General features: G+C 39.3%; 1 protein-coding gene across 3 annotated transcripts in view; it reads right to left on the bottom strand.

Annotated features, from left to right (window-relative positions):
• Window positions 1-1,254: 1,254 nt before the first annotated feature.
• chd5 (chromodomain helicase DNA binding protein 5) overlaps window positions 1,255-13,686 on the bottom strand; it is a 135,624-nt gene continuing 123,192 nt past the window's right edge. For all 3 annotated transcript variants that reach the window (XM_060910648.1, XM_060910649.1, XM_060910650.1), the window contains 2 exons: window positions 11,462-11,588; window positions 1,255-2,364 (listed from right to left, as the gene is read on the bottom strand). In XM_060910648.1, the coding sequence (XP_060766631.1) occupies window positions 2,237-2,364; window positions 11,462-11,588 (255 nt within the window). In that variant the 3' untranslated portion in view covers window positions 1,255-2,236. The remainder of the gene's footprint in view (window positions 2,365-11,461; window positions 11,589-13,686) is intronic.

The following is a 13,686-nucleotide window of genomic DNA, read 5'->3' as shown; positions in this document are numbered from 1 at the left end:
GCGTATTAATTAATAAACAGGTTCTAGATATTAAGAAGTTTGGAGATAATGACCACAAGTTTGGAGTCTGTACCACATACACTCATTTTTTTTCCAAGTGTTTTTCAAGGGTTTGCTTAAACTGTTTTTGAGAGTTTTTATTTAGTGGTGTTTGGTGAAATAATTTCCCTTAAATTTAAAATAACGGGAAAATAAGAAACAATCAAAAAGTAATGTTTCAAAGCTGTTTATTAATTCTTCGTACTGCACAAACTAGCCCCATCCTTTTGGCTACGAGCGGAGCCAGCTGGTAGATCAGACTTTTGCCATAGCCGGTCGGCAAAACAGCGAAAACGTCCTTCTTGAAAAGGAATGAGCGGAGAGCCTCTTCCTGCTCATGTTTCAACGAAAACTCCAAGTCTAATTCTTCTAAAACTGATTCCAAAGCGGAGTCAAACTAGCGCTGTTCAATAGCCGCAGCCATCTTTCCTGTTGCGCTTTCTCCAGCGTCGCACAGCCTTGTCGTCACTCCTGCAAAAGCCCGCCCAAAGAATCCAAACAAAAACCTTGCGTTGTGATTGGCGGGCACGATTTGATGCCCGGGGTGTTTTTGTTTATATGGTGCGAGGCTAGACCCACTCGCTAGGCAAAAAATATTTTTGGCCGCTAGGCGGGTGGGTCTAGTTTACTAGGCTAGAAAAATGCAATAATAATAATAATAATAATAATTCATTAAAAAATAAAATAAAAATGTTCTTACTACTTATCAAATACTTTCATTCCATATTTTGTTGCTTTTTTAATTTTTTGGGGTTCTGTTTTCAAGTAGAGTTTTTATTTCATTCACGGTTGGTTTAGCAACACACCGCCATTTTCTTCTTCTTCAGGTTTTTTTTTTTTTTTGGCAACTTAAAGGTGCGTTACCGCCACTGACTGGGCTGGAGTGTGGAACAGGAGACATGGGGGGAAGACACGGAGTATATTCTTATAGCCATTTCTGTTTCTTTTAAATACTCGATTAAAAAAAAAGTGATATATCTGATTTGATGTGCTCCACCATTTTGTTTTTCTCTACTCACGGTATATGAGCTGATATCCTAGTAGTAGAGTAGCCAATCAGAGCATGTGATTGCTCATATCCAGTGAATGTAGATAGAATAATCATAGTTATACTTCACAGTTGAGATAGCATGCCATGAAATGGTACGATGTGGAAAAAAAACAAAAAACCTTCCCAGTTTTCATTAACGCAGGCTTAGTAACAGATCTGACAATTGATTATTGACGTTTAGGATTTTGAAATTTGAGATAAAATATGAAAATTACATTTTTACGTTTGTGGAGGGAAAAACAAACCTTAGGATTTTCTGTTTTGTTTTGTTTTTTTTCTGTAATACGACCCCAGCTTAATTCAACACTTGATACACTTGTACAGTCAAGTAAATAGAAACAAATCCATTACTGTTATAATACACACTCATAATACTGCAGAGTCAGTGTTATCAGGGAGCTGAAATCCTTAAATAAGACAAAAGTGCTGCAGCTAGCTCATCGTTAATGGATAAGAAACTCAGTGCCTGTCAGGATCCTTGTTCATGATTCGATACTTATGTTCATATCATCAAGCAAAACTTCACTGTTAAGCAAAAAGAATAAAAAGCCTGACAGGACTGTACGGTATGTCACACATTAATAATTGCAGGTTATGGCTGAATAATTCTTAGGATGCCCTCAGAGACTGTTATAGTGCACATAAAATGGGGGTCATATCCATTTTATATCCCGTCATCTCCAAAATGCCTTTAACCACTATACAGCGCATTGCAAGCAGCATAATCCAGAACTAGCATTTGGGTCACATGACCATCTTCCTTCTCCCGGATGCAGTTGACAAGAAGAACCTCTAGAGGTCGCACCACATTCAAGCACCGGTAAAAGATTCTGGTGCTGGGGGCGGGGGAAAAAAGGATCCAAGAAATATGTTTTTAAAAATGCCAGAAATGACAGATTTCAAAGATTCGTAAGAGGAAAAGAGAATCCTTGTCACGCACCGCTGTCCTTGGATATCTCTCTCCATCAACCATTCCAAAAACAAAAACAGAAACAGGAGAATACTGATCAACTCACAAGCGCACGCGCGAGAATGCTTCAAGACGAAAGTGCAATTCCTAAGATTGGTTTTATCCGTGTGGTGCGAGAAATGTTCCAGAAGAACGTTCAATTTTTTTTATCGACGAGAAAGAGATGAAGATGGCGGCTAGTCTTCGATGCAGATGACGTCTGAGGGTTTGCTGGATTTGAGGTCAGGTGGAGACACGTCTCTCAGAACCTCACTGGACTTCTTGTCCATGTGGCTGCTGGGTGCTGGAGGACCGTTAGAAGACACTGTAGAAAGTTAATCAAGATAGAAACATGGAGTCAGCGTAGGGCATGATGGGAAAGAGACTCAAATCGAAATGTTGAGCGAACGATAAAGTAACAAAGGAAAGGATTGTGACAGAAGAAAGATTTCTGGAATTGGTACAATGTGATTAGTGAGGAATAAAATAAAAGAAGTGTGGTGTGGCACGATGACTTAGCGTTACCTAAAGCAGTAGTTTTTTAACAGCTGTGTAAGTTATTCCTATAAAAATAATAATTCATTACATAGACACGTGTTTTACTGGGAAATGCACCACTCGTATTTTTCAAACGAACTACTGTACATCTGGAATATTGGGTAACATTTTCCAATATCCTCGCAAGTGAGGAAATTGATGAATTGTTTTTCTGAAAGACAGAAATGTGAATTCACAAAATGAACGCATGCTGTGCCATCATGCTGGTTTAACGTTAAGCTAGCTAGCCAGTGAAACTCCACCTGACATGCTAGCAAACTCTTTTCAAACTCGAAATCATATTGTGTAGCTAACGCTACTAGTAAAGAAAGATTTCTACATTCTGTTTATTTGGCAAGATTATGCTAAAACATATTTCTGAAAGGACTTCAGATAAGTTAACGTTATTCATGTTAGCGTAACTTCATTTTTACATGCTAACTAAGTGTCCAAGTTAACTAGCTATGTGTAAACGTTAGCTGTGAAACAAGGCTACGGCAACTTGGCGGGCAAATCCATAAAAAGTCATTTGGCTAATCAGACTGCACAGCTATTGCAACGTTATCGCTAGCTCTAAAAGCACAGACAACTTCGTTGCAAGCTTTCTCTTGGAATAAAATGTTTACATACCTCGATATGCTTCCGCAGGTCGGACGGTGAGTTTTTGTAGGCCGTGATGTGGTTCGTTTTTGGCAAACAAAGCAAATATTTAAAACGAAACAAATCTTTAATCCTTTCAGAAAACTGAAACATGGGTTCATGGGCCATGAGTGCGTGCATTCCACAGAAAATCCGCCTCCTTCCATTCTGCCATCAACTGATGGTGTTAAATAACGCTGCTGAGAAATCATTGAACTTGATTTTATCCAGTCTATGGACGTGACGTGACCCGAGTGATTACTGATCGGCTGTCTCGGTGTCACCTGCAAAAAAACCATCATGTTTTAGAAAAGAAAAGAAAAAGCATCCACTTTCAAAGCTGAGTAACGAGGATCTTGATAGAAACGTAATGGAGTGAAAAGTACTAGTCTTTCAAATGTCGTGAAGTTAAAGTCATAAGTTTCCAAAAAAAAACACTCGAGTCAACTACAGATACTCAAAAAGTGTACTTACAGTGGTGCTTGAAAATTTGTGAACCCTTTAGAATTTTCTATATTTCTGCATAAATATGACCTAAAACATCATCAGATTTTCACACAAGTCCTAAAAGTAAATAAAGAGAACCCAGTTAAACAAATGAGACAAAAATATTATACTTGGTCATTTATTTATTGAGGAAAATGATCCAATATTACATATCTGTGAGTGGCAAAAGTATGTGAACCTCTAGGATTAGCAGTTAATTTGAAGCTGAAATTAGAGTCGGGTGTTTTCAAGCAATGGGATGACAATCAGGTGCGAGTGGGCACCCTGTTTTATTTAAAGAACAGGGATCTATCAAAGTCTGATCTTCACAACACATGTTTGTGGAAGTGTATCATGGCATGAACAAAAGAGATTTCTGAGGACCTCAGAAAAAGCGTTGTTGATGCTCATCAGGCTGGAAAAGGTTACAAAACCATCCCTAAAGAGTTTGGACTCCACCAATCCACAGTCAGACAGATTGTGTACAAATGGAGGAAATTCAAGACCATTGTTACCCTCCCCAGGAGTGGTCGACCAACAAAGATCACTCCAAGAGCAAGGTGTGTAATAGTCGGCAAGGTCATAAAGGACCCCAGGGTAACTTATAAGCAACTGAAGGCCTCTCTCACATTGGTTAATGTTAATGTTCATGAGTCCACCATCAGGAGAACACTGAACAACAATGGTGTGCATGGCAGGGTTGCAAGGAGAAAGCCACTGCTCTCCAAAAAGAACATTGCTGCTTGTCTGCACTTTGCTAAAGATCATGTGGACAAGCCAGAAGGCTGTTGGAAAAATGGTTTGTGGAAAGATGAGACCAAAATAGAATTTTTTGGTTTAAATGAGAAGCGTTATGTTTGGAGAAAGGAAAACACTGCATTCCAGCATAAGAACCTGATCCCATCTGTGAAACATGGTGGTGGTAGTATCATGGTTTGGGCCTGTTTTGCTGCATCTGGACCAGGACGGCTTGCCATCATTGATGGAACAATGAATTCTGAATTATACCAGCGAATTCTAAAGGAAAATGTCAGGACGTCTGTCCATGAACTGAATCTCAAGAGAAGGTGGGTCATGCAGCAAGACAACGACCCTAAGCACACAAGTGGTTCTATCAAAGAATGGTTAAAGAAGAATAAAGTTCATGTTTTGGAACGGCCAAGTCAAAGTCCTGACCTTAATCCAATTGAAATGTTGTGGAAGGACCTGAAGCGAGCAGTTCATGTGAGGAAACCCGCCAACATCCCAGAGTTGAAGCTGTTCTGTATGGGGGAACGGGCTAAAATTCCTCCAAGCCGGTGTGCAGGACTGATCAACAGTTACTGCAAATGCTTAGTTGCAGTTATTGCTGCACAAGGGGGTCACACCAGATACTGAAAGCAAAGGTTCACATACTTTTGCCCCTCACAGATCTGTAATATTGGATCATTTTCCTCAATAAATAAATGACCAAGTATAATATTTTGGTCTCATTTGTTTAACTGGGTTCTCTTTATCTACTTTTAGGACTTGTGTGAAAATCTGATGATGTTTTAGGTCATATTTATGCAGAAATATAGAACATTCTAAAGGGTTCACAAACTTTCAAGCACCACTGTAAGTACAGTAGTCAAGTAAATGCACTTCATTACTGTCCACCTCTGGACATATTTAAATAATATTGGCTGGTGTTGAGTGGTATATCAGATATATTCCATTCAGCTAGCATGATATTGAACGAGTGAAAGACGAGTAGCTGAATATTCTGCGAAAAAACCTCAGAATTTCTGAGATTAAAAAGCCAGAAAGTCTTTATTCTTTTACATACATGTCAACCTTTGGTCAATCAAACCTGTATAACCAACCTCCAAAATCCATATTTCCCTTATAAAATCCGTATAAGATGCAAATTAAAATAATTTACCTAAAATTTGAATGATAATTAACAATGATATATCCCAGTTACTTTTTATTCAATATTAATAACAATAAACCTTCAGAATGAATACAAAGCTCCAATGTTTGACAAAAACACAAAGTGTTATCAGCGTAGTTACGAAGGAAATACTTCGTTGTTTGGAGACAGGTTTCACCGAGCGGCTATTATGCACGAGACTTCATATTAGCCACAAAGTCAGGAAAATCTGTTCGTAAAATTACGTTATAATGACCAAATACAATGAAAAGTATTTTTCCAGTCTCACCTGTGAAAGGTAATCCCATGTGATCTCGTTTGGACGGTAAACCTGTTGGTACAGTTAAACGCAGCACATGAATGAGGCATCTTTATTCTCGGCTACTGTCTAGACGCTATACCAGAGACGGGTGAAGAATCTCCACTTTGCCACATCCAATATGGCGGCGAGGATGACGTATGATTCTACGCAGAAGGTGGCGTCTATGTTTATATGTTTGACTTCCCGGTTAGTGGGATTCTCGCAATGCAGTGTGCGCATGATCAAAAGTGGAACGAAGTCTCGCTACCACAAGATAACGCGCGATTTCATAAGACTCTTTACTGGCTGGCTGTGGTGTACAGTACGTTTGTAAATGTTATGCGCTCTTTTATCATCGTGGGAATTGATTATAGCTCTAAATAAATATTGAAGTTTTTTTTAAAGAATCCGTATAACTTTATTTATACGCCCGTATACTACGTTTATTGAATCAAATCTGTATAAAATACGGACATTCCGTATAGGTTGACATGTATGCTTTTATACTGCGCAGTTGAGGAGGAAAGACTGCGCTCCCTATAACTCTTGACTCAGCCGTGGCGTTTGTGGTGTGATGATGTTGATCCGAACTTTCAAAGGCAAGGCAAGGCAAGTTTATTTCTATAGCGCATTTCATACACAGTGGCAGTTCAATGTGCTTTACAGAGGTAAAAGCAAAACAGTAAACAATAGAAAATAAAATTACATAAAATAAAGGGGGAAGAAGAGAGAAAAAACATAATAAGAATTAAACAATATTAGAAATAAAATAATAAAACAAAGTAAAAGTTCAGTAAAAAACAGCAGAATAAAATGGAATAAAAGTTAAGTAAAGTTTAAAACATGCAGAGACTGTAAAAGTTAAGTAAAGTTTAAAACATGTAAAGATGATATTTATCAGTTAGCAGAAAGCATCTGAAAACAGCTTGGTCTTTAGTCTAGATTTGAAGCTGCCAACAGCAGGAGCATTTTTGATGTCCTCTGGGAGTTGGTTCCATAGCTGTACTGCATAGTAGCTAAAAGCTGCTTCAACACACTTTGTTTTAACAACAGGTTTTACCAGTAAATTTTGCTGCTGTGATCTGGTAGATCTGATTGGGTTAGGCCACCGCAACATATCAGAGAGGTAATTGGGCCCTGTACCATTTAGGGCGTATTCACACCTACGTACGTTGTTTGGTCCGGACCAAACGACCAAACGAACCAAATTTCTCTTGGTCCGGACCTTTTGTGTTGGTCTGAATACAAACCACCGAACTCTGGTCCGGACCAAACAAGCGGACCGAGACCGAGCTGCAAGGTCGGACTCGGTCCAGACCAAAGGAACCCTGGTGCGGACCTTTTGGAGGTGTGAAAGCAGACCGGACCTAATCTGACAGTTTTGCTTTTTTGTACCTCGGGAGCTTCCGTCGTTTGTCGAGCATTATGGGAAACAGAGTCTTGACACTCCACCGCAAAGCGCAAACACTGTTTCGATTGTCAAGGGAACCTTACAACAGTCGTTCAGTCATTCAGACCAGTGGTAGGCTAGACTACAGAGTACAAAAAATGAGTAGGGGACAAACGTGGGCCGAGGAAGAAACGCGTACCCTTGTGGATATATGGGCAGATGTCCACATATCTGAGCTTTTGGAGAGAACACACAAAAATGCCGACGTGTTTGCTGTATTCAGTGAGAAAATGAAGGAGAAGGGGTTCACGCGCTCCCCAGAACAATGTCGGCTAAAAGTGAAGAAACTCCGTCAGACCTACATTAAAATCAGGGACATTCTTTCAAAAAGTGGTGGTACTAGCGACGCAAAAAAGAAATTCATCTATTACGATGGATAAGGCGAATATCCCGACACATACCTCCTCCGTCTTGCGTGAAGAGCCAGAACTGTCACAACATGATGTGCGCTCATCAGCGCTATCCTCCGTAGCCTCCTTGCCCTTTGTCGTCGTCGTTGATAAATTACTTGTACAACAGCATAGTAATCGCACAATTGTGAAAACAGTAAAAACTGGAAAAAACATATAGCTTTGATGACATTAAAAAGAATAGCAGCACGGAAAGCCTCCATGACTACTTTTGAGCTTAACGCTTTGTGCGCGTGTCGTCTCTGACCAATAGCTGAACGACCTCAGGGCGCGTGGCTTTGTTGACAGATTTTGGTCGGCTTACTAAAATGTACAGTGTGAAAGCGAACCGCACCAAAATGAAAAAATAAAAAAACCATTTGGTTCGGACCAAAGCAAGTGAACTATCGAACTATCCTGGTCTGAATACACCCTTAGAGATTTGTACACCAGCAGCAATGCTTTAAAGTCAATTCTGTAGCTTACTGGAAGCCAGTGAAGGGACCTTAGAATTGGAGTAATGTGCTCTGTTCTTTTTGTTCGTCTGAGAACCCTCGCCGCTGCATTTTGAATCACCTGAAGTCGTTTGGTGGTCTTTTTTGACAGGCCTGTGAAAAGGCCATTGCAGTAATCAACCCTAAGTTTTTCAAAGTGAAAAACTATTTTTTCCAAGGTTTTTTTTTTTTCATCACAAATTTGTGACTGTAATATCAGAAATCCTGAGTTTCTTTTCCTCGGAACATTACCCCTCCTTCAGCTCTTTATTTTTTAACCTACAATTGTCTCTAATACATCGTTGTATCTCCTGCATCAGGTCGCATGGGTGGCTTGTCTACATTTTTCTCTGCCATTGCAATTCACCTGTTAAACAGCAGAGAGCGCTGGAACTACAAGTCACTCTTGAGAAGGGCTAAATCACTCAGTGCGTTTACATGCACATCCAAATCGAGCTGCTGTCGGTAATCGAGCTAAGGGTCCCAGCAGGGGTGCCAGAGAAATCCAATCCTACATGCACACAAGGAAATCGAGCTATTGTGTGAGGTACATTGTGCACCCAAGCCACAGGTGGCGCTACACACCCCATCGTGTTGGTACACTTCCGGTTGTCGTCATGAAGAAGAGGAGTGATTTCCACGTTACATTCACACCACATGTCATTGCCACCTGTTGGCTACAAACTGTCCTGCACAGACCACTGTTTTGCAAGACAACTTATTTTGCACAATTGTATATTTTTCTAAAGTCCATTTTTTTGCTTACAATTTAACTTATGTCTTAATAAACACACAAAAAGTTCAATTGTTTTTGTTTTTTGTCTCCTTGTTCCTCCTGACCTCTTCTTCTGCTTGCTACTACTACTGTTGTCATGCCGACCGAGGCTGTTGTGTTTCCCGCTTGTGGTCTCGTCACTCGTCACTTCCGGAAGGAAAGTAAGTAGCTCGACTACGTAGCTCGATAGGGTTACATGCACTAAGTAGCTCGGCTACAATCGCATAATCTAGGTCGCGTAGCTCGATTACGAGAAATCCAGTTCGTTTCGATTTCAGCCGAGCTAAGGTGTATCCATGGCATTTAGAACTTCGATTTCAGTCGATCTATGGCAGAAATTCGATTTTCTCTACGTATGTGCATGTAAACGCACTCACTGATGGACAAATTCAAATGCAAATTCAGCCTACAAAGGCCTCGGATATTAGCTAATTGCGACAAAATCTACAGAACTGGATATACAGACTAAAGTTAGACATTTCATTTTGTGCATGGATTAAGTTTTCTTAGTTTATTCAAACTCGACCAGAGGAAAATACAAGGTTCCAGTTTTCTGGCAAATAAAGTATTTGAGAGCTATGTCCAGCCCTGTGTCCGAAATCACTCACTCGTTCACTACACCTTACTCACTATCTAGGGAATTCTCTATAGAGGACTATATAGTGAGCTCATTGGTAAAATGAAAAGGAAAAAAAAAAACACTTTCGGACACTAATCCGCCATGCTGCTATTTACGTCATTACTGTTGCGCAATTAAAACATGTCGGATCAGTCGGCTGGTGGGTTTTCAAAATAATAAATACATATTATACACCGCGTCCTTCCCACATTAATAAATACAGAGTACTTTGTGTCTGCTGCATCTTTCAGTTCTTTAAAATCAAGGCTGAATACTTTCTTTCTTCTTTGCCGCTGCCTTTAATTCAATCAAATTTGAGGCTTTTGATTAATTCCTCGCTCTGCACTAGAACTTTTATTCTGTCATTTGCCATTTTTCTTTCAGCGCGACCGCAATGCATGATGGTATATATCGCTTGGTTACTGACCATCGGTTGTACACTACTTTTCACGGTGCATTGTGGAATACTACAGTATGAGTCCACTCTATAGGGTGTAATAATTCTCACTATACATTCGGACAGCACTACAAAATGGCGAACTCACTATATAGTCCACTATACAGTGAGTAGTGAGTGATTTTGGACACAGCACAGGTGTGAAAAGGTGTTTTATTCTAAATTTGACAACCAAAATTATCAGAAAAATTCATTTGCCGAGATATGTCACTGTTGTTGCATGATGTTCTCTAAATCCAGCTCACATGCAGACAGTTGGCTTGAAAGGTTTTTAAAATTGTTTTTAAAAAAATGCTATACATCGTCATTACAGTAGTAATAAAAATTGGGATAATCTCGTCACAGGTTTACATTCCACAGTATATTTTCCTAAAAAACGTCTTAAACTAGAAGGGCACTTGATAGAGTGCATACCTCCACTAAGCCACATGCTATCAGCATCAAAATCAAATAACTTGAACCTAGGATAATACTAAAGCTGTCCACCAAATTTCATCCAAATCCGTTCACTACTTTTTGGGTTACGTTGGGAACAGACAAAAAAAAAAAAAAGCTGGATCCGCATACACTACCATTCAAAAGTTTGGGGTCACCCAGACAATTTTGTGTTTTCCATGAAAAGTCACACTTTTATTTACCACCATAAGTTGTAAAATGAATAGAAAATATAGTCAAGACATTTTTCTGGCCATTTTGAGCATTTAATCGACCCCACAAATGTGATGCTCCAGAAACTCAATCTGCTCAAAGGAAGGTCAGTTTTATAGCTTCTCTAAAGAGCTCAACTGTTTTCAGCTGTGCTAACATGATTGTACAAGGGTTTTCTAATCATCCATTAGCCTTCTGAGGCAATGAGCAAACACATTGTACCATTAGAACACTGGAGTGAGAGTTGCTGGAAATGGGCCTCTATACACCTATGGAGATATTGCACCAAAAACCAGACATTTGCAGCTAGAATAGTCATTTACCACATTAGCAATGTATAGAGTGGATTTCTGATTAGTTTAAAGTGATCTTCATTGAAAAGAACAGTGCTTTTCTTTCAAAAATAAGGACATTTCAAAGTGACCCCAAACTTTTGAACGGTAGTGTACATATCCGGATTTGTATCAAGATCTAATAAATTGCTCCTTAGCCCATGGATCATCTTTCCACCAAATTTCATCCAAATCTGTTCACTACTTTTTGCATTGCGTTGGGAACAAACAAACAAACAGAGGCGAAAACACAACCTCCACCACAGTTGGCGGAGGTAATCAACATTAAGTGTGCATGAGGTTGGAGTTGCAGTGTATCGCTTTATGAGTGTAGATAACTTTATTTGAAAGATACTGATATTTTGTGAAGCTGGACTACTGTTCAGTCAGAAGATACTCACCACTAACGTACGGCCCCAGGGGCATCTGGCTGTAGTTAACCATGGCAGCTCCAGCAGGACCTCGAAATCCCCCTCCAAAACTGTTACTGTACATTGAAGAGCAGGCAAAAGATCCCTGTGGAAAAGGCTGAGTACACACACACACACACACACACACGGTGGAAAAATCAGCACAAAACTCAAATGACTGAAAAAAATTCAGAATGCCACTCCGCTAGAAAAACTAAGATTACGCAATATAGAGGAATTAAACACTCGAGGGTGTGCTGCTGTAGTAAATTATATATACAGGACACTTTTTCGATGGAATAAAAATGTGTTCTATTCCCTTCTCGCGGGTTTCATTCATTTGGTTTGATATCATGCAACATCGTTAGCATATCGCTTATCCTACATGCATTACCCAATGGAGAATGAGCGTTGAATATGGTTTACGATATTGCACGTTGTCAAGACAACATGACGTCACACATCGGAGCTGATGCAAATATCCAATGAGAAAGTTTTCTGCTGCGCATGTGCGGAAGCATTTCTTTGTTCGCCAGGAAAGAGAAAGACGCATTGAACAACTGAAAGGCTACCAAAACTTTGTTAGGTATTCTTCGCGCATATTTACAAGAGAAAAACATACCAACAGACATTAAAAAACTGGAAAAGAGACACATCGGAGACGTTAAACTTCCGCACTAGTGAGCGATTGTGACAATTTGTAAATAAACATGGCTGCCAGGTTTGCTTTGTTAAAGACGGAAGATTTTGAGAGAATTTTGAAAGAGAAAGACGCATTGAACACCCGAAAGGAATGTGTATGTATAATAATAATAATAATATTGGCTGGCTTTTTTTCGTGGTATATCAGATATATTCCTTTCAGCTACTCGTCTTCGACTCGTTCAGTATCATGCTAGCTGAATGGAATATATCTGATATACCACGAAAAAAAGCCAGCCAATATTATTTAAATAATCAATCAATGACAGGGTCATGTGATGAAGCCTGATGCAAATTGGAGTTACTGTAAACATCCACGATTCATACATGTCAACCTATACGGAATGTCCGTATTTTATACGGATTTGATTCAATAAACATAGTATACGGGCGTATAAATAAAGTTATACGGATTCTTTAAAAAAACTTCAATATTTATTTAGAGCTATAATCAATTCCCACAATGATTAAAGAGCGCATAACATTTACAAACGTACTGTACACCACAGACAGCCAGTAAAGAGTCTTATGAAATCGCGCGTTATCTTGTGGTAGCGAGACTTCGTTCCACTTTTGATCATGCGCACACCGCATTGCGAGAATCCCGCCAACCGCGAAGTCATAGACATATAAACATAGACGCCGCCTTCTGCGTAGAATCATACGTCATCCTCGCCGCCATATTGGATGTGGCAAAGTGGAGATTCTTCAACCGTCTCTGGTATAGCGTCTAGACAGTAGCCGAGAATAAAGATGCCTCATTCATGTGCTGCGTTTAACTGTACCAACAGGTTTACCGTCCAAACGAGATCACATGGGATTACCTTTCACAGGTGAGACTGGAAAAATACTTTTCATTGTATTTGGTCATTATAACGTAATTTTACGAACAGATTTTCCTGACTTTGTGGCTAATATGAAGTCTCGCGCATAATAGCCGCTCGGTGAAACCTGTCTCCAAACAACGAAGTATTTCCTTCGTAACTTCGCTGATAACACTTTGTGTTTTTGTCAAACATTGGAGCTTTGTATTCATTCTGAAGGTTTATTGTTATTAATATTGAATAAAAAGTAACTTGGATATATCATTGTTAATTATCATTCAAATTTTAGGTAAATTATTTTAATTTGCATGTTATACGGATTTTATAAGGGAAATACGGATTTTGGAGGTTGGTTATACAGGTTTGATTGACCAAAGGTTGACATGTATGACGATTACAAGTTTTTATTTATTAAATTCTACTTTTTATCATTTATAGTTACGTATATAATTAATGCTGTGGAACATCCAAAAAGTAAGACAAAAAACAAAACATATACTCATTGATATGGTGAATCTTTCTGAAGGAGATGTGTATGGAACATTTAGAGAAGGAGTCTCCAGTGTCGGCACTTTATAACGGTTTTCCACCATGGGAAAGTCTTCAGGAGGGAGGAGTTTATACTGTGCAGGTTCTCACTAATATGTCAGGTTGCATTTCAAGAGAATGTAAAGGAAAACAGTATCTACA

Source organism: Neoarius graeffei, chromosome 26, assembly GCF_027579695.1.
Source record: "Neoarius graeffei isolate fNeoGra1 chromosome 26, fNeoGra1.pri, whole genome shotgun sequence".
In the NCBI taxonomy this organism is placed as follows: domain Eukaryota; kingdom Metazoa; phylum Chordata; class Actinopteri; order Siluriformes; family Ariidae; genus Neoarius; species Neoarius graeffei.
The sequence above is the reverse complement of the archived record's forward strand: the minus strand, read 5'-3'. Positions and strand labels throughout refer to the sequence as shown.